Source organism: Protopterus annectens, chromosome 6.part1 (genome assembly GCF_019279795.1).
Source record: "Protopterus annectens isolate FY-2018-M chromosome 6.part1, PAN1.0, whole genome shotgun sequence".
Classification (NCBI taxonomy): Eukaryota; Metazoa; Chordata; order Ceratodontiformes; family Protopteridae; genus Protopterus; species Protopterus annectens.
Window position 1 is genome coordinate 404,949,824 of NC_056738.1, and position 27,135 is coordinate 404,976,958.

Genomic DNA, 27,135 nt, shown 5'->3' on the forward strand with positions numbered 1-27,135 from the left:
TATTCTACCAACGTTTAAGTGAATTAGTATTAATATTTAAAACATTTTTCTGATTTTGAGCCTTTATTCTTCTATTATTTTTGGCATTGCTCATATTTCTTCAGCCAAGAAGTTGAGATTTGTAGTATTTGTTGTTCTGCCAGTATTTATAAAATTCCCTGAAAGAGAAAACCACCCTGCACTGAGATCAGTCACTCTGGGCTTTTGATCCCTTTAGTGCTTACCTTGCTCAAATTCATTATCAGCTTTATCCTAATAGGGCCATATCACAGTTCTGTTCAGCTTAAAGAGCGAAATCATGAAATTAATACATTTTTCCCACATTTTTTCACAACCAGCAGCTTTTGGTGGGGTTCTCTCACAGTCAAGAATGATTAAGGGGGCCCCTTCAGCCACAAGTATGGCAGGTACCTAAAACTGGCTATTTTGTTAGTTTTATTTGAGAATGTCAATCAGTGGGTCTACTTCAGTAGATTGAATGTACACTTACCTGAATACCTGAATTGCCGATTCCAGAGATGACAACACCAAACTTTCAATAAACCAAACCTGAACATCACCATTTTTTTTTCTTATATACAGGGAACAGAAAGACTTGGCTAACATGGGGAAATTTGCCATTTTCCCCACTGTGGTGTGATCCTGAAGTTGGTATATTTAGTTAGGGAGGTTGTGGGCATAGCTGGCTTTAGGCACCAATGAACCCTGTGGTCGCTGGTGGCCCCCTGTTCCAGGGGGCCCCCAACCACAGCAAGTTATCTTAGCTTGATATTTTGTAATATGCGAAGGTTCAGTTTATTAAAATTTCGGTATTGTTGTCTCGGTAATCTGCAATTCAGGTAAGTGTAATTTTGGTCTACAGACGTAGACCCAGACCAGCAGGGTTTAACTAAGACAGGGACACTATGTCAGTGGTAAAATATATAATGGAATTATGAAGCCTGTTACTTGATAAAACACTTATTATAAATGGAGATATTTTTGAATTTTAAAAGAGATATATAAATAAGAATTATTACTCACTTGAATTATTAATTATACAGGATTGCTGTACTAGCTTTTGTTGGTTTGACAAACGTATTACAAAATATCAAGATAACATAACTTGCTGTGGTTGGGGGCCCCCAGCGACCGCAGGGTTCGCTGGTGCCTAAAGCTGGCTATGTGAGCTATGTTATTTGGCTACCTTGTATTTCAGAAGCAAGTACAGCTAAAACACTGTACCATTACAGTCCTGTAGAAAAAAAGATTATAGTAGAGGTGTACTTCCTGTTAATGAGTTAAAGTCTTACAAGACTGTTGCAGGTAATTTATCTGTTATTTCTTTTTTCTGTTCTTTGTCCTCCCTGTTAGCATGGGCAAATGCATGGGTTTAACTTTGTGTATGTTTAAATGAATCAGCCTAATGTAGTTTTCGTACCTGATATATCTGTACTGCAGGAATTTTAACCTCTGGCTCTCCTGTTCATTTCCAGCTTTCTTTAATCTCCTCTCCAACTACTGTCTTCATCCAGACTTTCTAAAAGCATCCTTCTCTAGTCTTTATTCATATTCAGCTCCTCTGGCCCCACTCTGACCTTCCAGCTTTCTCTTCTTCTTCCTTATACCCTAATTACTTAGTTATAATTTGTTTGCCCCTTTATGTTCTTTTACAGCTTGAACGCACAGCGTTCATATACTGGCTGTCCTTCCCATCTGTATCTCATCCCAGTTTGGAATACTTTGTCCAAATCACTACTTGGAATCCTATTACTGGAAAACAAAGACGTGCGTTCCTATAGCTACACAGTGTAGGTGTCAGCCTACAGCTTTGGCTGTTTAATTTGTGCGTTTTTTGCTTTAGTAGTACTAGCACACTCGCAGACCTACCCCGAGGCCATCTCTACTCCCCCCTTTGTCTTCCATCCCTTAGTTTAAAGGAGTACAACAGTTTTCTCTAATGTATTCCTCAACTTCACGGCCCTTTTCCTCCCTATTTACATTGTCCTCTGTAAAGCAACAACAATAAAGCATTTACAATTTTTATAAATCCCCTTACTTCTGTAGCAGAAGCCTACCTTCTCATACTGTGATAGTTTCACTTACAAAATGATTCTCTCACGTTTGAATAAAGCTTGCTGGAGTCGCCCAATTACTGACATCATCGAGGCCAGGCAGTGCAGGTACTTTTTTTTTTTTTTTTTTTTAAATCGGTTCCCTCCCCCAAAGTGACATCACCACAGCCGTCATCTGATTCTAACTAAAATAATAAGACCCACCCATTCTGTGATGTCATGGCTCCCTTGTCCTTCCCCCAGCCTGAGTGCTGTTTATTTTATTCAGTAGTAGTGTATTAACACCGATGTTTGGAAACACAGAAATTTGGTATGCATACTTGTACATTCTGCACGGCAAATGATGCTTAGGTGGTGTATCTCTTGCATACTTCTCTGTTGTATTTGCACCAGATACTGCTAGTGTGCAGTGCGGGAATCGAAAGATTAAAACATTACCCTGGTATCAGAGGTGGCAGTGCAACATATTCATAGTGGCTTAACATGAGAGTAGCTCTAAGCAAGCACCATGTGAAACCTGAACAAGCACCTAGAATTATTCAGTGCAGCTTCCACACCTTAAGTCTGAAAATGAAGTCACATACTCACATGAACAGGAGTAGCTGCATATTGATGGCTAAAGGTGTATGGGCATGTCTGGTGGTTACTACACTGCAAAACTGGTATGTAATGGTGGATATATTTGGAAGGCATGAGCAAACACACCAGTATATTAAAGCCATAGCACCAATTGAACTGGAGGCTGGCAAATAGATTTAATAAGGGATTTTGTCCATGCACAAATATTTCAACAGTGATTCTTTGCAGTGGCATCCATTATCTGATTCAAGGTAATTTAACCTTGATGTCCTTTATTTTAAAAAAAATCAATAACAATTTTACTTTGTTATAAGTGACTTCTGGACACAAGAAAAAGGAAGGGGAAAATATAGCAATGTGGTTTGTATGTACAAATACAAGTCCAGGGACACTGCAAAGGGTTTTTTTTTGCAAACCAATCAGTGGAGTAAAAACATATGACGGCACTGCATACCAACACACTTTGCACATGTAAATCTCAATTTTTAACCAGGTGGAAGCATGAAGTGATACCTTAACACTTAAATTAATAAAGATCTGAACTGGTTAATAGTATAAATGTTTTATTCTTTAGCTCCTTGGTGCAAGACCTTACTGGATGTGATTGCAGTCAAGTAAGGCCATGGCTATAGTGCAGCAAAAAATGTCCCCTCTAACGAAGGAAATGCTAGAGCAAAGATTAAATTACACAAGTCAAGCACCCTGCTGAGATCTACCAATCAATGGAATTACTAAGTCAAATTACCCTCAGGACTTTGACGGCTAGGGAAGCTAAGTGTTATGGGGGAGGGGAGAAGTAAATGGCCTGGAATTCATTGTTTCACAAATTAGTGCCATTTAAACTAAATTAGAAAAAAAGGCAGCAGTAAACAGCACTTTGAGTGTGTTCTGTGGCATTTGCACTGTTTCTGTTTTAAGTAGTCATCCAGCAGCAGGGAATGTTACTTACACTATGTTACTTAGTACTTTGTACACATGCAACATCTATGAAATAACAGGAACTTTAGGCAAACGGAGGCCTGCATGATGTAACATTTTTGAGCCAAACAATGATTTCTGGGATACTGGATGGCAACCTGATTTATCCAAACCATGTCAATATGCCAGCCTCCAGGTGGTCAGAGTCTGGAATTACATATAAAAATATTTAAAATCCTGTAAATAATCCCAGAGTGCTGTTAAAGTGTAGGAAACATCATGCCATGATGTTTTAAACATGTTTTTTTAGTCTGTGGGTGCGGTACTCCTTTAAGTTTTTTTTGGTTAATTCAATTGGCATTCCCCACTTAAGCCACTAGATGGCAGTAGAACACAAGGAATAGTTCATGTACACTGCTAAATCACAACTGTTGATCTAACATATTCAGACAAGAAAAAATCCATCCTGCTCCTGTACATTTAAAGTACAAACTCTCTTAACATCAGGGTAGCGTAAGCCATCCCATTCCACTTTCCACCCTACTTCAAATTCATCCATAGCTTGAAGTTCTGATAAACAACTATGCCCATAAAACCTATGTCCTCTATAAGCCTAATACTTCTCTACTCTCTATCCTGCCTTACCTTTCTCACAAGTCCTCCAAATACTAATCACTCTCCTCCTTTTCGTACAACCCACCCATTCTCCATAAATGACAAGGACACCACATCCATCATATCCTCCTACCTTTAACAACGTTCTCCTTTTTACATAGAAACTTATATCCAACCATAATTGCTGTTCTCCAATCCCAAGCAATCCTACTGTTACTTACTACCTGACTCTCAAGCCAGATACAAAACACTCTAAATACCTCTTCTCCTATATCTATCAACTCATAACCATCCTTCTCTCTAGGGACATCCCCCCTAACCCCGACCACTCATCTCCTCATAACTCAAACACACCCCTACTCAGCCAACCCTCAACCAGAAAGCCCCTTCTTTTCACTACAATTAATGCTCAAAGTTTATGTAACAAAATCCCTAACTTCCATGCCTGGCTTCTCCATAATCAGCCAAACGTACTGCCTGTCTCAGAAACCTGGCTAAAACCCCATATCAAAGACTCTGAAATTATCCCTCTCAACTACATCATCATTAGGAAAGACGGGATCCATAAGAAAGGTGGTGGAGTAGCACTCCTCTACTCTTCTTCCCTTTCAGTTACCCCTTACACTAAACCCATTCCCCAATTCACCAATGCTGAACTAACCCTGGTCCTACTTCAGGTGAATAAACACAAACACATATGCATAGCTGTTCTCTACATACCTCCTGGAGACAACATCCCTATCCTTGAGGATATCCTCTCCTAGTTCTCCTCTAACATTACCGATGAGACAGTAATCCTTGGTGACGTTAATATTAACTGGACCTCCATTCAATCTACTACAAGCTCCCTAAACCTCAACCTTTATAACTTCTCACAGCTAATCAACTCTATCACAAGACCCTCCAAGGGCTATTCCTCTGGTAGTACCCTTGATTGGATTCTAGTTTCTCACCCTCAATATATCTCTGATGGCACCCTGCTCGACTCCTTTCGTGATCACTTGCCCTCTTTCACTCATCACCTCCCTTCCTCCTTACAACTAGCCCATACTTACATAGCTACACGCTCCCTAAAGAACTTTAACCCTGAAATATTCTCTTAACTCTCTAAAACACATAAACTGTAACCCTCTAAAAACCCTACCCTTAGATAATGCTGCCACCCACTTTAATACAACATTCTTAAACCTATTAAATACTTTTGCTGCCTCCAAAACCAAAAGAATAAAAAGTAACATTGCCCCATAGTTAACTAAGGAAACCGCAACCTTGATGCGTCTACGAGACAAAGCCTGGAAACACTACCAGAAACATAAAACTCCCTCCTCCCTAAATGAATTGAAAGCACTTCGTAACAAAGTCAAAAAAATTATCATTTCCGACCACAAACCCTATTTCTCTATACTCCAAAATAACCACAAGACAAGCCCCAAAAAATTCTGGAATGGTATCACCAACCCTCCTCAAACCTGGCAAAAGACCATCCATGCCCTGATCCAAATACATCTGATTTGACATTAGCCACCCAATTCAATTCCTTCTTTATTGACACCATAGCCAAACTAACAACATCCTTCACCAACAATACTTCATCCTTACCTTCTCCTACCCCTCCTCCACCAACACAACCAGCTATCTTCCCCCTGCCTTCTCCATCAAACCCATCTCTACATCTACCATAAAAAGACTCCTTATCAACCTGAAACCTTGTTCTAACACCCCTGACGACCTTCCTTTCTACTTTCTAAAAACAGCTGCTGAAGCCATCGCTTTCTCAGTCTCCATTCTAATAAACTGGTCAGTCCAAGAAAGCTGTGTTCCCCAACTCTGGAAAAAGGCCTTTATCATACCACTCCATAAAGGGGGCAACAACAATAATATTCCCAATTTTTTGTCCTATTGCCATCTTATCCCCATCTTTAAAATACTAGAAAAATGCATTCACCTTCAACTTTTACCCTACCTCACAGATAACTACCTGCTCACCCCCACACAACATGGATTCAGACCTGGCCACAGTACTACCACCTCTCTCCTCTCCTCCCTCGAATCCATCAGTAAAACTTGCGATTCTGGCTGTCTAGTGTCTACCCTTCTTCTGGACCTATCCAAGGCCTTTGACGCTATCTCTTATAACCTTCTTCTATCCATACTCTCCAATCTTAATCTATTCATCCCTTCTATCAACTGGTTCACTAGTTACCTCTCCGACAGATAACAAGCTTTCAAATGGAAAAAAGCCACTTCCTCCTTTCTTACCACTCCTACAGGAGTACCCCAGGGTTCCATATTAGGTCCTTTACTGTTCAACATCTTTATAAATGACTTCCATCTGTCAATCCCCAAGGCTAATCTTTTCCAATACACAGATGGCTCTACAATCATCTGTTCTGCCACCTCCACCTCCTCCCTCTCAAAACTAATCCAAGAAGCCTTCTCTTCCACTGAGCGCTGGATGTTAGATAATCATTTAGCACTCAATGCATCAAAAACTAAACATATGATATTCACTCTCTCTAAAAACACCACTATTGACAAAAAATGTTATTATTACAGCCAAAGCAATCCCTCTCTTGAGATGGTATCCCAAACCAAACTCTTAGTTGTCCTCATCGACAAACACTTTAAGTTTGATAAATACCTACAAATGAGTATCAAAAAACCCTACCAGAAACTTGGTATGCTTTACCGCCACTATTGCTACCTCACTCCCTCTACTAAGTTTGTACTCTCTACTACATACCTCATTCCTTCTCTCCTGTATGGTGCCCCTTTTGTCTCTAACCTACATTATTCACTAAAGATTAAACTCTCTTTGTGTTACAATACTCTCCAGGTTTGCCACTGGTTACAAATCCTCCACCCACTACTGTAATGCCCTTCGCAAACTAAATTGGCTAGAACTCCCCAATTATCTTACCTACATTCAACTCACTCACACCCACAAACTTATCTTCCGTCCATCTCTCTGCCCCTCTCTAGCCTCTTCACTCAAAATGCATCTACCCAATAGACTCATGAGATCCAATAACCAAAATCTGATTGTGCTACACAAGCCTGCTCTTCCACCAGGCAAACAACAACTATCCTTTTCTCTAGCACAACTTTGGAACCCTTGCCACCTCTAATCCGAACTCTCAATAACCACTCTACCTTTAAAACCTTACTTCATTCCCATCTTATATCCCTCTGGGAATGTTCCTGCTCTCACCCTACATAACTACCCTCTACACTATACCCTGTTTCAGACTCTTCCTCCTGCTCTCGTCTCCTTTCTTTCACTATACTACCGCTACCCTTACCCCCTTTCTTCCCACCCCTTTTCACCCCTCTTATACTACTACTTTTTACTATTCCCTCTTTTTTACTTCATACTTAAGCTCTTCCTATCCCCACTGTTCTCTGCTATAACACCAATATGATACCTATGCGAACCTCCTTCGCTTCTACATTTAGATTTTACACTGTATAAACTAAGGTTTTTGTATTCACTTATTGACATTTTTTTTTTACCTTTTTCTTTTGTAAATTGTGTACTGTATTACTCATTTTTTAATTACTTGCCTAAATTGTATAATGTTCTTACGGAGCTTTTCTCCCGGGACTCCATTGAAAATGGACTCTTCTTGGCCCAGTGGACTATCCCGGTAAACAAACTGTAAAATAAATAAATAAGTAACAAAGACAGTATTATTTTTGTACACATTTGTTTCACTAGTACCTCGTATCATTGCTAGTACTCTTAGGTTTACTTACTGAGGAGGTCCAGTTTCAAATAGAAGAAAAAAATAACATACATTCAGTTTTTTCAAGGATCTCCAAACCCTTAGATTCAAGTAATCTAAGTTTAATGTTCTTATTTATATCAAATCTGGCTTCAGTGGGTATTCTCCCAGTCTTTTAATAATTTGTATATATTTCACCCATGTTCCTCTTCTTAATAAATTAATGTGGCTCCTTCTAACCTATCCAACTGTCTTGACACAGATTTAATTTCTCAGATGAATTTTCCTTAACTTCTTCTTTTCAACATCTCCTGACTTATCCATATTGCTTAAAAATGACACGTCTTTTTAGCTTTCTATTTTACACGCACATACATGGACACACACACACACACACACACACACACACACACACACACACACACTCGCAGTCACATTTCCTAAAGGGTACTGATTTCAGCGCCTTGAAACTCCATGAGTGTCTTAGGTCAGTCCGCCAAGGGGGGGCACAGCAGATCAGCCAACCATGTGAAGTAGGTTTCTTTCTAGAGCAAAACTGCATTTGCTGTGGGTAAGAAATGTGTGAATTCCTGTAGATTGTTTGCAAACTCAGTTTATAATTAAGCTGATGTAAATTAGTTCCTTTAACAAACAAATTGTGAATGTGGTTAGGTATTTAGACTAAAATCCTATGGCAGCCTTTCTCATGTAATGATGATAATTGGAATGAAAGGATCATAATTAAATTGGAAAAACCACGTACTTTGTAACTTGTAAAGTTGAAACACAGTAATATGATGATTCTAAACTGAATCATTTCTGCCCTTAAAACCAGAAGCTTAAGGGCCCATTACCAGCCCTTGCAGACTTTCCCTTACTGAAACTCTACATCTTTTAACATCACTGTTGCACCTGAGTAAACATCTTGGAGATGGATGAGTAGAGGTAAGGCTGTGAAGGTTGGATAGGTACCCGAGATTGAAAGAGACAATCAAAAGTGAGAGGCTTGTATTAGAGAATGGATCAATTCTTGAAGTCTGCAGTTGAAAATCATCAAAAATAAATTACTGATCTTTAACAAAGAGTGCGATGGGGAATAGTTGCTACTTTTTATGTGAGAGCATGATGTGGGTACACTGTAGAGAGATGTAATCATCTGGGTACTGAAGAGTTCAAGGTGGACATGTTGGTTCAGAAAAATGTGTTATACAGTGTTTGTTCCTTTATTTGAATTTGATTTACTCTTGAAAACTGTGCTTTATATAGTATCAGGCTAATGTTTTTGTGATTTTTTTACTAATCAGGCTTTGTGATTTTACCAGCCATTTTAAGTGTTAATATTTAAAACCTGGTACATCCCTTGGTGGGTCTGCTGTTGAGTTGATTATCTCTTCAGTTCTAGTTTGGCGTTTTGTTTGCTGAAGTTGCTACCTTTGGTGTGTGTGTTCTATTCAGCACATACCATAACCTTATGTGCCACATTATGCAAGTTAAACTAGCTCCAAGGGCCTAACTATTGCTTTTTTTTGCCACTCACTGAGTAGAGATCTTGATCTTGATTTAACTTTATGCAAGTTTGCATGTTTGATGCCTAAACAGAGAAGCTTTGTAAGTGTTCAGGTGACTGCTAGTTGGCAAAATAAGACCAGCACTGTCCTCTTCTCTCATGTCTAGAAGAGGAGTATAACATGAAGCACTGATTTATGTGCCAGCAATTCTCCTCAGCCCACCCTCAGACTTCAGAAGAACAAACATCTGGCTTACTTCAAGACCAGGGAGTATGATAGTGGCTGAAACGCAGTTAGTAGGAAGGTCCATATGTAACCCAGGTCTCTTGCAGAACAGTCTTTGAAGGCCAGCAAATCAGAGGATTGGGTTTGGTCATGCCATTATGGAAGGAAGTTTGTTTCCGCAATAACATTTTGGTGCCTTACTGCATTAAGCTCAGCCACGACTAGTGAGAGACCGAGTTTATACTTCATTCATTTAACTGATGGGAATGGGCCTAGAGATAATGACCCCCCTTCTCCTATTTTGGAGAGTGCATTGCAGGGCGTAGATGCTGCCTTTTCAACACTCATTGTCTGTACCCTGGAGTGTAGCCCACTGATTTGCCAGATTATTCCTCAGTGGCCATACATGGGGCAGAGGACTCTCCATCTTAGGACTCCTCTCATGTACTCAAGTCTGCACTAGATTTTCTCACAATATGGCTCCATGGTTCAGGCTTTCACCTTTACATCAATATTTGAATTTTGATTGGATCTCTCCAAGCTACGTGCAGGATTGCATCCTTGGAAACATGGCCTGATGCCAGCACTGGACCTAGCTGTACCCCAAGAAGAAGAAGCCTTCTTGCAGACTGAGGAAGATACTAAAGTGCTATATTGTATTGCCCCTTTTGGTGCCGGCTTAGTCACTCTGGAAGATATATCAACTGGCCCACCAGTGACAATATAGACTAATATTTAGACTTTCCCATGGGACATTTCTTTTTGCCTCTGCCATATTGGAGAGCCCATCACCAAGATCAATGGGTTCAAAAAATGGTCCCAGTTGACCAAATCATGGAACTATTGGGTCCTCCTGCAGAAAAGGCTTTGCTCCAAAACCAAGCTTTCTTCATAGAGTTCTTGAGATTGGGCAAGATCCTTCTCGTAGGAGCCACAGAGACTGTCTCCTTTGGCATAGGGTTGAAGATTCTATTTATTCCTATTTCTGGTTCTAAACAGGGCGGGAGGCTTTCATTTTAACTTTGTTCTTGGTGACTTTAGTGTGAAAACATTTAGTATATCATGTTCTGGATGTTGATTCTCTAGGGTGTTACGAGACTGCTGCGACAGGATGTCAGGATAGTGACAATGGACATCATAGATGTCTTCTGGTATGGTATGTCTGTGTCCAAGGTTTACACAAGCAGTTCCATTTGTTCACTCTGGTGTGCTATGCGAATGTTTCTCAGTATTCTAGTGTTTACAAAGGTGTGCCATCATAATTTAAATCTTTACAAGAGTAGGAGCATCAGGTGTTCCCTGCTTGGATAACTGGCTTTTGCTGGCCCCTTCAAGGGGCTTTTTGGTGGTGCCTTTGGGGTAAGCATTCTTATGGATATATTCCCTGGGAAAAGGTCTTTCTGTCCCCATTTCAAAACTTACCTTCACTGACAAAGAACTGCATATTCTCCATTGTCAGTCATTTTTTTGTCAATGTAAAATGCCTAGAAAATCATGAATTTGAGAGCATGGGTGGAGTCATACTGAAGATCCAAGTCTGGGCTTTTATGATGCTTCTTGGGTTGATGTCTTCTAATGTGTTCTGCAGTAGATTGTGAGATGCCAGTGATTACAGAGTCACACCGCATAGTTATGGAAATTCTGGTGTCAGACCCCTGTCAGTAGCCCCAGGAGTGATGGAAGATCCTCACCAGACTACAAACAAGTTTCCCATTCTCGCAACTGTTTCCATCACAGGTTGTAATATTGAATGACAGAGGCACAGAAAAATAATGGGTATAGTTCCCCATACTAAAGGGGTGGCCTAAGCCACACAGCGATATGTAATAGGCTTGTAAATGCCCTCGGGCAGATAGCCTAGTATGAACCTATGAACCTATGAACCTAATGCTTCAACAGACACATTACCTAATCAGCAGTTCACATCGTAAGTAAAGTAAACATGGTGGACTTGTTGAGCCACTCCTTCAGTCGTCCCTTGTGCTGCAGATTCTAGTGCCGTATTTCACTTGGATTTTCAGGAACTGAGGCACTCTGGAAATCAGCTCATCTGCCACACAAGAAAATGAAGTTTTCCTCTCTTCTATTTGCTGCAGTAGGGCAAGGGTGATTGTTAGACACATTCTTCTTATTGTGTAAGGGAGCTTTCTGTACATGTTGCCATTTCCTCAGATTGTACACCTCATCTCAAAATTTAATGTTGAGAGATGGAAAATTATCCCTTTTGCCTATTCATGTCTAGGAAAAGGATGGTTTTAGACACTCTTTGGCAGTACAGGAAGTCTGCTGTATTCTAGCAGAGAATGTACTATGGCTATATCTGGTTCACTCAGAGGATGTCAGTGTGTTGCATCTGACTCTATGTTCCTGTTGGATCATCTAGGTTGGGGGTAGCTGAAGTAATTGAAGCTACCAGGAAGCCTTTTACCCATCAGCCATACTCTGGCAAATGGAAAAGTTTCTTCTGTTTTGGCTGAACAAAACCTGATACTACATCAGTGTGTCTGCATGCATGTGACTTTGACCTGTCTCACAGAACTTTGTGATTTGTTCCTTAGTTATTCTGTGGTTAAGGTAGATGTGTCAGCTGATATTGTCCATCTTGACCTTGTTGATGTCAGAATTGTGACCCAGCACCAGTTTGTCAGTCAAGCCATCATTTTACAAGGGGGAGGGTAACTCCCTCCCTCCATGTTTAACTTTGTGTCAACAAACTTATCCATTCCCTTTTCAGTCTCATCACTGGCTGAGAGACCTTGACATTCATATCTTAGAAAATGCTTTTTTCTTGCACAGTATTGGAGCTGCTGGCACTTTAATGAAGGAAGTGATATGTATATGTTTACAAGAATTGGTTATCCTGTAAGACTAGTCCATATTTACTTGAGTAGTTTCTCAAATGTTCTAAAATCAGTCCAGTTATCTCAGTTTTCTTCAAACTGGAAAAAAGCAGAGGAAAGCAGTATTTGCATTTGATTGTCTGTACCAGGTTGTACAAATAGAACTGTGTGTTCTTTTGCTCCATGGAGGGAAGGAAAGACAGATCACCAAGCAAACCCTTTCCAAGTTGTTTGCTGACTGTATTATTTTTTCGCTACTGTGGCTCACTGCCTATTGGAAAATACTAGGGCCAAATTCCACTCCATTAGTGGTGCTGCTGTTTTCATTGGTTGCTACCAAATGCCTCTACTGTCAACATCTGTGCCAGTGGTGATTTGGTCATCCACTTACACCTTTGTTCATGGACTAATGTACTGGGAGTTGGGTTTCCTTTAGTGCTTCAGATCTGTGCCTATTGAGCTTTTCTCTTCATCTATTTTTCATCAATTCTAGCCTGGAGAATTTGCTACCTAAGATTTATATCCATTGTCGACTCACCAAGGAGGGTCCTGGTGGCAATGTATGCTTATCATATTAGTCTACATTAACCCAATTAGTGACCCACAAAGGCGGGTCAACTCGTAGATTATCTGATATGGTAAAAATTATTTGCTATTTCTACAGACTAACCTTTTGCAATTCTCCACTGCATTGCATACCTACGCAGGATAGTATACTATGTAGGCTTCAAGCAGTACTGCTATAGTTGTGTACTTCTAGAGAACGGTTACTTCAGTAATTCTGCTTGTCCATTGCCCCCCTTACGGCATTTTTTTATTTGGTGGCTATAGGAGTAACCTTTTTTTGCATTAGTGCTTTTTGTGTTCTTTTTTGTTCTGAAGAATAAAATCAGCCCTCTTATATCATCATCTCTTTTATATAGGGGTGTTCACAAGCTGAAGTTATCCGCATGAAGCAGGACACTGCCTTGCACCATGGGAAGGCATACATTCTGCTTGAAATAACAGGCTAAGGTCTGATCATTGTTGGTGGATAGGAGCCTATATGTTGCAGTCTTCCAAAAAAAAATTTTGAAATGTGTACTGTTATCATAAGTACTTTATACAGCTGCACTTTTTTATGTGTTGTCTGCTAACATACAAGCTTAGTAACTGTTTTATTGCTTTTAACAGAACTCCGAAGAGCAGTATCCAATGGAAAGTCGACCTGTGGGATTGTGTTTAATAATGGATTGTATTGGTAATGATGGAGGTATGTTATTGTATGATATAATTTATCACTTTTTGATGAAAACAGTTAACAGATCAGAATATTGTACTAGTGTGTATTCTTTCATTTTTATATGCCTCTACTTCTAAATCTCTGATTGTGATAATACATATATGTAGGATTTAATAACTTAAATTTCAGCTTGTCTGCAATTCAGTTTCTCTGTTAATTATTTGATTTTTTTTTTGCCGTTTATCAACATTGTTTACTCCATCTATCATGTTCTAAGAAGGACCATGATACATTAATGAGCAGACAGACAGTCCAGATGGTGGCATCTTTTGTGGTATGTTGAAGCAAATCTGTTTACCACTCTGCTGTCACAAATGAAGGGTCTGTCTAGCAGCTAAGGTATAGGCAGTAACATCTAGAAATGCAAAAAAATGATAATTACAAAACATGGTATTTCTTTTAGTTTTTTTGATCTTATAACATGAACCATTAGAATGTAAATTGAGGAAGACTGTAAACCACAGAAGAGAGGTCAGTTGGAGTTAACCATAAATACATATTCTCAGAATCCTGGTGGGTCTAATACATGTGCAATGGTATTTATTTTAATGCATTCTATGAAGGAAATGTTATTTTATAGTTACCAGTATACTCAGGTCTTCTTTTCCTAATGTATGGATGTACTTATTTCATTGTACAAGAGTATGGTTGTACCTGTTATGGAATATTGTTGTGGTTTTTATATGTACAGTGGTAGGGATCATAGGTTCGAGGCTGGTGACTCGGAGGTTATTTTTAGCCTAGCCGTTTCATCCCAATGTAATACCATAGAAATGTTAGTCAGTACCAAAGATTACATTTAGTGATGACTGCCCATGGCCAGGAGGGTTGTGGGCACTATCTCCGGTAAGAATTTATGGTGCCCCATCCACTCGTCCAGGTTCCTCTTGTAAGTACAGAGTCTAGAAGTTTTTTTTACAAAGCAAGTGATACTGTGTTAAAATATGTCTTGTAGAAGGCTAATGTGGTTTGGACTGCATTCAGTCTAATATAGTTTAATGAAGGGTGACTTGATTTCAGTCTACAAATATGTCTAGAACCCTTCTTGTGTGCTACAGCTGGTGGCAGATGTTCTTCATGTTTCACTGTTGCAGTCATTACATTTGGGGTAATCTGCTGACAGGTTGCCCTCAGTCAGCCTGAATTCCAAAGTCTTGGGTCCTGCGTCGGTTGCTGTCTCCTCTTCCATGACGTCAGGTCATCAGGGGTATAAAACATGCAGCCGATGGCATTTTTTTTTTTAGTCTTTCTTGCTGCGCGGTGCCCGAAGCAGAAGCATTTCGCAAGTCCCGGTCGGCCGACTACTGAAATATTCGAGTTTGAGTTTCAGAACCAAAGTCTTCACTAATTCAAGTACCCCATTGGGGAAACTTTTTTTGTTGCTCCATACTGATGTCAGAAAAAGTTAATAATTGTATTACTTGTGGGAAGCAAATACCTCATAAGGATTTCCATTTATACTGTATTCCTTGCCTAAACCCTGATCACAGTGTGCCTGTCTGTCTGTCTGGTGCTAGATTTAACCAACGCACTATTAAGCGTCGGTATATTTTTGCCTCAAAGTATTTTGGAAACAGATTTAACTACCCAGAAATGTCGGATAGCAATCCAACTACTGGAGTACATAAAAAACGCAAAGAAAAGGACAGAGAAAGACAATTGAGATCCAAAACAGATGACGAAGCTTCTCCTAAGCCAGCCGCCGGTTCGCCTTTACTCAGTGAGGCGCTTCCGCAGCCCCTGATACCCGCTACTTTCGAGTCGCAGGCCTCTACCGACACCCATGTGTGGAGTCTGGCATGCCACGAGATACTCAAGGTATTGGACCGACAGATGTATCTCCCTCGGATGGGTCTGGAGCCGCTGAGCAGGCACCGGCTTCTGAGGGTGTATTCAGACCTCAACATTTGTATATCAAACCGACGACAGCTGCAAAACCAAAGACAAAAGCAACTTCTAAAACTAAAAAAACGACGCATGAGCCAAGTGCACAGGCCTGTATGCCTAAAAAACAGATGATCAAAATGGCTGAAGACCTTATTACCTTGATCAGGGGTACCCATCCCCCTCCAGATAAGAGGCCTAGGCAAGACACTTATTATGAATCTTCAGATCAGGTTTCTGTTTCTTCTGATTCCTCTTCTGATCAGGAATTATCTATACCTCCCTATGAGGATTCAGATGCAGAGGAGTCTATACCATCTGCATCACCTCCTGAGGATTATTCATTTGGAGAAACCTTGCATACTTTGAGGGAGCATTTTCACTGGGAGAGTCGAGATTTCTCAGAATCAAAAAAGAGGCTCAGGGATTTCCTTCTCCCTCAGCACAGGCCATACCCCTGTTTTAGACATTGTGGATAATGTGTTTTCGGAGTCAAGCTTGACCCCTGACTCCTTACCTCCGGCTCCCAGCAAGCCTGACCGATATTACAGGGTCCCTGACTCACATAAATTCTTATTTAGAAACCCTGCTGTTGATCCTGAAACTATTTCACAGGGTCCAAAGGGAGTTAAGGCCTCAACAGCAAAAAACCCTACCCCCTCTGACAGAGATTCAAGAGCACTGGATAGATGGGGAAAAAAGGTTTATACATCTGCTGCCTTGGCAATAAGGGCCTTTAAACTGTCAATTTCATATGCTCAAGTATCAACAACATGTTATGGGATTGTTAAAACAGAAAATTATGTTGATTTTTGAATGTGCAGAAAGTAAAGAAATGCAGGAATTATTGCATGCAGCTGAACAGGTTGGAAAGCATACTTTACAATGTGGTTTTGATTCCTTAGAGGCCTCCTGCAGGGCCACAATTACTGGATCTGTGATTAGGAAGCATGCCTGGCTAAAGGAACAAAATTTGCCTGATCATGTTAAAGCTAAATTGTTCGATGCACCTTTACAGCATGGTACTCTATTTGGTATTAAGGCAGAAGAGGTTTTAAAGAAAATGGAAGACAAAGCTAAGTCTATGCAAACTGTAAAAGACTTATTACAAGTGCAGAAACCAAGATTCAGTAGACACTGGCCTACAAAAAATTGGTTCTTTTCTGTGTCAGACAGAGCTCAAAGGGGCAAATCCAGGCGCCCTAAGGGTTCCAGATACCAGGCGCAAGATTCATGCAGGTCAAAGCAATGGGGCGCTTCTACCTCCAAATCTGGAGGAGATAAAGCGCAAACCTACAGAAAACAGTCCCAATGACTTCCCTCTACCTGCACCAAGCACTTATCTTTTGGCAGCACCCTTAGGGGGAAAATTAGTACTTTTTACTCAAAACTGGCAGTTAATAACCCAGAACAAGTGGGTGCTAAACATAGTATCACAGGGATACAGATTCCATTTCCATACTCTGCCAATGGCAAACAGTTAGCCAGATCTGCCAAAAAATCAATGGGCAGAGGCACAGAAACAGGTTACGTCCCTCAAGGATATGGGGGCCATTCAGCCAGTACCAGAAGAGGAAAAAAGGACAAGGTTTTTAGTCAAGACTGTTCTTGGTACCTAGAAAGGACAAGGCCTGGCGGCTAATACTGGATTTATCGATTTTTAACACATACCTGGACATTCCAAAATGCAAAATGCTGACTTTGCAGCAGCTTCTGCCCATACTGGGCAAGAATGCATGGCTGGTGACATTAGACCTAAAAGTGGCATACCTGCATGTCCCAATAAGAAGAATGCAGAAGATACCTCAGATTCAAGGCTGGCTTAATTCATTACCAATTCTCTGCACTGCCCTTTGGTTTATCTACTGCACCCAGGGTCTTTACAAAATGCCTGGCACCAGTAATTGCATTTTGCAGACAAAGAAGTATTCAAATATATCCTTACTTGGACGATTGTCTCATTCAAGCAGAGAACAAGGACATTCTTCTTCAACACCTGGTGTTTGTGAAAAGGCTTCTAACATGCCTAGGGTACACAGTAAATGAAAATAAATCACAACTGGTACCCTTTCAAAAGATAACATTCCTGGGTGCAAGCTTGAATACAACTGCTCAGATGGCTTACCTCACGCCAGACAAGCAAAGGCAATGGACTACTTACTTCAAACTGATGGCAACAAAAACCCAGTTATCTGCAAGATAAATTCTGCAGGCCTTGGGCTTCATGGCATCCTGCATCCTGCTGATTCCATATGCAAGACTGTGTATGAGGAAATTGCAATGGTACCTAAAATGTTTATGGAGTCAACATTGTCACAGTCTAGAAGCAGTGATTCCTCTCATTCCCTGCCTACAGCAGGAGTTTCTATGGTGGGCAAAGGCATGTCACCAAAACATGGGACTGACCTTCACTTTACCCCCTGCCAGCCAAACCTTAACAACAGACGCATCAGATTATGCCTGGGGGGCCCACATGGTGGGAAGATGCATTCAGGGCATATGGACCCCAAAACAAATGCATCTACATATCAACCAGAAAGAGATGCTAGCTGTTCAAAATGCCCTAACAGCCTTCAAGGACTTACTTCATCCAGGACAATTACTGATAGACGGACAACACCACGGTCATATGGTATATAAACAAGCAGGGCGGCACACAAATACCCCTTTGCAGATTAGCCATGACACTGTGGGACACAGCTTTGACTTAGCAAATACATCTTCAAGCTCAATTCCTGCCAGGAAAGCAAAATACTCTGGCAGACGATTTAAGCAGAAACCTTATGGATCCTCATGAGTGGAAACTAGATACACAAGTCTTCAGCATGATAACAAAGCAGTATCCTGGTCCTGGTCAGAACAACACCAAAAGAGCATTTGATGTCCTGAAACAGAAAATTGCTAGTCCACCTACTTTAAGATACTATGATGTTCACAAACCATTAACTTTTTCCTGTGATGCTTCTAAGTTTGGTCTTTGTGCAGTCATTCTTCAGAAGGGTAGACCAGTAGCCTGTGTGTCAAGAACTCTAATCCAAATCAAGATGCAGTATGCGCAGATAGAGAAAGAACTCTTGGCAATTGTGTTTGCATGTTTAAAGTTCCATGATTATATTTATGGCCGACCTATTCAAATCGAGACTGGCCACCAACCTCTAGTCACTATTTTGAGAAAGCCAATGCACACAGCTCCTGCTAGATTGCAATACATGATGCTTAAATTGCAAAATTACAATTTCAATCTTATTTACATAAAGGGCAAACTTCATCTTGCTGATACTTTGTTCGGATTGCCCAGAAAAATCACTGAACAGCATGAAAATGCGAAACCTGATTTTTGAAGTCATGGAACTGAGAAATTTTTCTTTCACACATCTTGATGAGCTTTAGAACTCGCACAGCTTTAGATCCATTTCTCCAGAAGCTCAACCACTTCACCAGTCGAGGATGGCCTTCAAAGCAATCTTGTGTACCAGTAGACAAGCAACAGTATTTTCCTTACAGAGATGAGATTTTGTCTGACAATGGTATCTTCATGAAAGGTCCAAAAGTGATTGTTCCAAAATCCTTGCAACAAGATTATATTAAGATCTTGCATTGTGGCCACCCCAACACTGATTCTACCAAAAGAAAGGTGAGAAGAGGAGTATTTGGCCTTCTATGCCAAAAGACATTGAGAAAGAGCTCTCATCTTGTTCTCTTTGTAATAGTACTAAACCGCATCAACAAGAACCACTTCAGTTAGACAAGATTCCTGAACTACCTTGGTCGCAGTAGCCACTGATATTTTCGACTGGAATGGTCAACATTATTTGGTATTAGTAGACTCTTATTCAGATTGGTTCAAGATTGACCTACTTCCTAACCTAATGTCCAATGCAATCATTTCTAAGTTGGAAGAAGCATTTTTCTGTCTGTGGTAGTCTGCACGAAATAATTTCTGACAATGGTGCACAGTTTACAAGTCAGCAGTTCAAGAGATTTGCTGAAACATGGAACTTTGTTCATATTACAAGTAGTCCTGAATACCTGCCATCAAATGGCTTGGGGGAATTGGCAGTTCAAAGTGCAAAACAGCTGTTAAAGAAATCAAAATGAGACCATGGCAATTTGTTGGGTCCATGAGCTAAGAACAACAAGGCAGTGAAAGCTCAATTCTTGAAAAAGTGTTTGCCCAAGAAATCTTGTTATGATAAGACCAGCAAACCACTCAGTCCATTAAAATAAGGGGAGATAGAATGCAGACAGCAAAAAGTTTTGATAGGATTGGATTTGTGAAAAGTTTGTGTCAAGAGCCAGGATCATACATTGTGGAATCACAGGGAATAGAAGTTATGCAGAATCGCTAACATTTATTACCAGTGTCTGAGCCAGTGTTGCAGCATCTTGCCTGTGATAAAGACTCTAGTTCGCAGAGTGACTTATCCAATGTTCCAGTACCAGAGGACATTCCGGCAGATATTCCTGTTCCTGAGAATATCCCCGAGAGTCCTAAAGCAAAACATTCACCAATGACCATCTCTGCTGCTAAACCCAGTCCTAACTATTACATTATAAGATCAGGTCGCATTTCCAGACCTAGTTCCAGATACACGGCAACCTGGACATGAATGTTGTTTTTGTTAATTATTGTCTGTACAATTTACATGCTTATTCAATTGTCATTATCATTGCAAGACAGCTCAATAAAGAGGGAGGATGTAGATCATGTGTGTGATATACCTTTAAGAAGCATTCCAGTCAGCAGGCACGTGCATATAAGTACTGAGCACATGCAAGCAAGAGTGCCATTTTGAGTGAGCAGTCAGAGTAAGATCATGCATGTGTGTAGTGGTTAGTCAGTTTAAGTTTAATGTTCCTGCTATCCAACCTGATGTGTTTGTATCTAATTAAACACCCAAACCCCTCATAGTGTTATTCAGATATACAAGACAAGCGACAATTACTCTTAGTGGTAGAAGCAGATTTTTTTCTGTAGATAATCATCTTATTTTGCTCTCTGAAAGTTTCTCAAAGTGTGTGTGTGTCGGGGGGAATAGATATGGCATTTTACTGGTATAATTTGACATTTTGCATTATACTTGGTTTGCATTGAGAGTGCTGTGTTATTTAAAGACCTTTATTATCACTGAAAACACAGGTAAGTATACATTAACATAAAAAAACCCCAATATTAACATTTTTCCATTTATATACATTACACATCATACATCTTTTCTTTTTTGTAATTATCATCAATCCAGCATTATATAAATTGCTGAATTCCTGCCTTCCCTTAAACCTCACTCCTCCTCCTCCTGAACATTATTCTGCACATACTGTTCCCATAGTTTTCAATTATTTCTATGTAATTTGCTTCTTCCCTTTTCTAAAAAAAACCCTTCCAGTTCTTTTATCTCATTTATAATAATCAGTAATTCAAATACAGTTAGTTTAGACTTTAATTTTCATTTTCTAGTAAGTGCATTTTGGCAGCCAGCAGAGTTAAGCTTAATAAGGCCTTATTATGTCTAAGCAAATCAGATCATGTGTCCAGCTGAAAGAAAGTCACATCCTTCCATATTTCTATCCGAGTATTCAGTAGGAAATTTTTAAAATCTGCCAACTGATTACACTCCGAAAACACAAGTTCCCAGTTACCTTTTTCTTCTCGATCACACCTCCATTTGCTATTTACCTGAGGAAAAATTTTGTGAAGTCTGCTTGGGATATAAAAATATCTATGCAACCACTTTCAAGCAGTAGTTCTAAACCTTCCCAACTTTGCTGCATACTTAGGAGCCATACATTTTCCTCTAGTTTTTCATGTGTAAATTGCTTTTCCAGTATCTCTTCCCAATCTTTACTAACCTCCTCAGATTTATTCATATAGTTATTATGCAATATTTTGTACGTCATACTCATTATCCCTTTTTTAACAGCAGATTGTGTTCTAGATTGAACCAAACACCCCACCAGAGCAGGTCATTAACATTCCCATATCCCTTTCTCTTTGCGTACACTCTGTTAACCGTCCCTGGTAGGGAAGGATGTCTCTGACTTGCAGGTCCAAACATAATCTTGACCTCATCCCACTCTATTACCATTTCCTCTCTAGTTATTTGCTCCCAATACCGTGGTTCCATTGCCAGATTTCTGTAGTAAATTCCAGTCCCCTATTGCCTATGTTCTGTACCTCTACTTCTACTTCCAGTTATCCCTATTGGGAACATATCCTTTCATCATTCCTGTGTTGGCTTAGTTCCTGGAGTATTTTCTGCTACTTTATGAATATGATATTCTGTGTGCATCCAAAATCCCAATTATCTGCCTTTATATTTTGAACCCCCCCCCAATTCATCATCATCATCATCCCTTTCCATTTTGAATTCTAACCTTCTGCTTGTGTTATGCATATGATCCTTAACTGTATAGCCTAAAATATCCCTTCAAATCATGTAATCCTAAACTACCTTGTTCTACTGCAGAACTAAACTTATCCCACTTAGCTCTTGCCCTCTTCCCCTCCCAGACAAATTCCTTCAACTCTTTATTATTTTCCACAACTTGTCCTCTGGTTGATAAACATATGACTTGACTCATATATAAAATGAAACTGACTGTATCTTGTTATCCATACACAAGAACTTCCAGTTTCTCAGTTTTTGTATTTCCTTTTGTTTCATCTCCTGTCACATATTCTTAGCCACCATAATATAATCCTTTTTCATTCATATCTATTCCCACATATCCTTAGCTGCTGTAACAGAATCCCTTTTAAATCCATACTCCTAAATGCTTCAACTTATTGTCTCTCTTAAGTATAGGAATTCCATGTGTGGTTACATAATTTACTACTATAGCCTTTATTTTATCTTCATTAATTTTATATCCCAAGAAGACTTGAAAGTGTCTCAGAATGTTCTGCAACACTGAAATGTCCTTTTCTGGATTTATAAGTTACAAAATATCATCTGCAAATAAAGCCAACTTTCCTTGATTATCATAACCAACTATAACCTTGCATTTTTGAGTCCCTTATTTTCTTTGTCAGTGGCTTTAAATATAAAGCAAATACATAGAGGAAAGGGGACACTCCTGATTGGTTCTTCTTTTCAAACACAACTTAACAGAGAGGGACCCTCCCACTTTAATTCTTGCCTCTGATCCTTCATATCTCTTCCTAATTAACCTTATTGCATAGCAAATGCAAATGCTTCTATTGCCCTTCTCATAACATCCTGGCTTACTCTATTGAATGCTTTGTCTGCATCAAGACCCACCAACAACAGTATTATTTTCTTATCTTGTGCTTCTGTCTGGATTATCATTGTTCTGTTCATGTTGTCAAATGTCTGCCTTCCTTCCAGAAAGACACCTTGATCCATATCCATCAGTTTTGGCAACAACTCTGCCATTATTTTTGCTAGTATAGACATAAACACTTTATAATTATGGTTTAAAGTGAAAATGTCTCTGTGTGAAGCTGTGTCGTATGGGTCTTTACTGTCTTTAGGTAATACAGCCACCACAGCTTTCTTCCAAGATGTTGGTACTTCTCCTCCTTTTGAAATACTGTTAAACAAAATCTTCCAGATCTTTGCCACTTTCTTCCCTTCTAACTAACAAACATCTACAGGAGTACCATCTATTCCTGGGGACTTTCCTGAAGAGTTTGTACATCACCATTTTTATTCCATCCTGTCCCGTCTCATCTATTATTTGTTGAGCCTCCTCTACCCCTAATATTATCATAATTAAGTCTTTCATACATATTTTCATTTGGGCTTTTTCTTGCTCTCCATATTTCTTTGCTTTACACAGATGTTCATAAAAACTCTGAAGTATCTCTAAAACCTCTACAGGATATGTGGTTGCTTATCTTGTTATAGGCTGCCTAGGTTTGGCAACAACCTTTTTTATTTTCTTTTGTGTAAGTTGTGCTAAACGTTTTTGTGCTCTGGAGGAGTTATCCAAAAAGAGTTGCTTAACAGTAATCTTTATAAACTCATGATATTACCCAGATACACTTCTGTTTTCTTTTTAGCATTCTGAATTTGTGCCTCTTCTGTTTCTGTGAAATTCTCCTCATTCTGCAATACGTTTGCCTTTGTCAGCCTCTCTGAGTAATTCCTATTACTACTTAACCATGTCTTTATTTTGTATGTCTACCCTGTTTTTAAACTCCATTTTGATTTTATCCCTCTGACTAGCTATAACATCTGAAGATATTTCTGCTTTCCCTAGTGACTCTCAAATAATTTCCAGTACCCATTCCTTAAATTCCTCTCTCTTTATGGGTAGGTGGGAAAGCACCAAGGTCTCCTTTTTACTTCATTACCCTGCATTGTTATGCTAGTTTTTATTGGTGTATGATCTGAAATAGTGGATTTATGTCAAAGTTTTCAACTAAATGTAAATGTTCCTGTGAAATATAATTTTTTGTCTAGTTTAGCCCAGTTATTGTACCTTGGGAAATAACATGCAAATTCTGTCTGAATTCCTACTACTAAATTCAAATCTTCCATACCAGATATTTTCATAATTTTCTTAAGAAATCTGCCCTATTTTGTTATATTTTCCTTTCTACATCCTCACTGTTGCAAGTCAAGTTCCAGTCCCCACCTGTAAGTAATATCCCCTGCTGAAAGCTGTATTCTTTTGTCCTAAAATTTTCTTAAGATTCGTAATTGCAGATTTTGGTGGAATATAAATACATGCCAGGGTAATCCTCTTCCCTAGCCAATAGCCCCGTACTACTGCAAATCTACCATAATTTTCTTTTTTCTCTTTTTGTCACTGTTGGAGCCCCTCTAGCAATTTATTTATTATTTTTATTTATTTATTTAACCTTTGTTAACTGGGAAAGTCTGATCTGGAATGAAGCTAATTTTCAGCGGAGACCTGGGGAGAAATGCTCCAGATGCATGCCTTTGTAATGTGGGAGGAAGCCGGAGCACTTGGAGGAAACCCAGACAAATGCAGGGAGGATATGGAGACTCCACACAGAAGGCAGCTGAGAATTGAACTGGAGAGCCTCTTGCTGTGGGTGACAACGCTACCGCTGCACCACTGCGCCATCCATATTGGTATATTGTCCCCCTTTTCCCTTGACTTTATGCTGAATATCCATCCTGAAACCCTTCCTTTGTCAAATTCAAATGTTCATTTCTTTCCAACTGCATCTATTCCAGCACTGCTATTTGCTCTCTGCATTTATTAATATAATTCAGTACTCTTTCCTTTTAGTCCTTCTGTGCAGAGTCTGCATGTCCTCCCTGTGGTCGCGTGGGTTTTCTCCGGGTGCTCCGGTTTCCTCCCACATCCCAAAGACATGCTGTAGGTGGATTGGACACTCCAAAGTGGCCCTAGGTGTGAGTGCATGTGTGTTCCTTCTGTGGAAGGTCGGGTTCCAGGCTGGCAACTCGACACTGTAAAACTCCACTGCCAATCAAAAGCGGACAGTTGATCCGCTGTGGCGACCCCTAACCGGGAAAAGCTGAAAGAAGAAGAAGACAACTCTCTCCTTTTTGTCTATACCTGTAAGCCTATTTAAATTCCAGTATAATATGGATAGTATAGCCATGTAATAAAAAGCTATTGTTCCCACTTATTGTACATGACAGTTTTTTGCATGTGTATTTCCAACTGTTGTGTTACTTGCACATACTTAATGATTTAGAAGCTGATCTTTTGTATAGTTGTTTCTTCTCATCTTTGAAAATTTGTCATAGTTTCATGACTTTTTCTTTTAACAAAAACCCTCAAACGAAAAACTAAATACATTTTCAAAACACCCCATTCCCTATTAACTTAGAACGAATGCACAAAACTACGAACATCTTCAAAAAGTTAAGTTTACCCTCCAGATAAGAACAATTGCCCCAAATCCACAGCTGCACCCACATGCATTATCTAACCTAAAAATTAGGTTAACCATGCTATAGCACATGCTACAGCCTGTGTTCCCACTTACAGTAATTGTCTGCTCTTTTCTTATCTGTATTCCCCTCGCAGATGTGAAAAACAGTTTGTATAATTATAGAAAACATTAACTTTTAGCCCTAAGAAAAATGCACTGACCATCTTTAAAGTATATTGTTACACTTTGAATGCATCTCAGGAAATTATGAGTTTAGTGATGTGATACATTTTGCACTGCTTGGTTTGTATATATTTGGGCTGTGTTTTGAATAAAAAGCTTCATTAGCTTCCTGTCCAAACCTCAGCCCAATTAAATTTACAATTTCCATCAGTGACATTAACAAAGGCTATTCCATAGACTTTAATGGGCACAGTTCTGTACCTGTGCAAAACGTGTCCATTAAAGTCAATGGCTGCATTTCACATTTTCACTGAGTTGATGTCACTAAAGTTAAAGATCATTTTTAATGTTCAGTGGCATCAACTTGGAGAAAACTAATTTAACAAGTGCCGGAAGTTACTAAATGTTATTGGAGAAACATTTGCCATCTGGGCGGAAATGTTAATCTGTGCTTTGTGCCACATGGGATGGTGATAAAATGTAAGTCACTGAGTTCAGCAATACACTTTAAATAAAATTAAATTGTGCACTGTTCTATTAAATGCATTAAAGTTTTAGGGCTGCTAGCAAGGCTGCTATCTCTTATTCATTTCCCACAATTTCAAACTTTTTCACTGAACTACTTGTACTTTAAATTTTGCATTTTCCTCTGCAAACAATGCTCAGAACTCTAGAGATTAACTGCTGGTACCTGCAGACAGCTTCTCTTCATGGAAAAGTGCTCAGCAAAGAATCTTTATAAATTTCATTCAGAACAGAATGTGCAACTGCCTTCAGCTGCTGACTTCTTGACTCCCACTGAACATTTGCTAATGGAAAAAACAAGCTAATATATTTGCAGTTATAAGAAACGTGGCATTTTTCATTGCTTCCTTCATTCTGTCTTATTTTTAAAGCCTACTTGCTTATGAAAACAGTTGTTTAGTGCTTTTGGCTTAAGCTATAATCTAGGCATTTACCTTTGTAAAAATAAGAAAAAATGTGTTCTATGTATAATCAGTGTACTTTTACACCCCCCCACTCCAGCAGCCCAAGATCACATGTCCAGCCTTTCTTCTCTTCTTATACTGTAAAGCCTATATTCGTACAACTAAAAAAGTAAACTAAACCAGACTGGGTGAAAAGTAGTAATTAATAACTAAAACAAAAAACAACCATTTCAACCGACAGGCTAGCAGAATAATCATCAAGTAACTATCTTGAGTGTCAAGAACTTTATTAAATGCTTTAGTCAAAGAGTGACTTCTTCATAAAGAAAATCTCTTAACACATATCGCAGCCTTTCGTACAACTTTTCTCCAGTTAAAATCAATTTTACTTAATGACTTGTTTTAAAACCTATTAAAATTTAAAGTGCCAACACATCTGTTCCACAATACAAAAATACCAGAATACAACTATACGATATTGTACTAAAACTTTATTGATACATAAAATTAAATACTTATGTGTATACTTATTATTTTTTATTATTTATTAAA

The 27,135-nt window shown here is 39.3% G+C and overlaps 1 protein-coding gene across 2 annotated transcripts in view; it reads left to right on the forward strand.

Moving 5' to 3' along the window:
• CFLAR (CASP8 and FADD like apoptosis regulator) overlaps positions 1-27,135 on the forward strand; it is a 764,637-nt gene that overhangs the window by 564,881 nt on the left and 172,621 nt on the right. For both annotated transcript variants that reach the window (XM_044075821.1, XM_044075822.1), the window contains one exon: positions 13,638-13,716. In XM_044075821.1, coding sequence (XP_043931756.1) covers positions 13,638-13,716 — 79 coding nt within the window. The remainder of the gene's footprint in view (positions 1-13,637; positions 13,717-27,135) is intronic.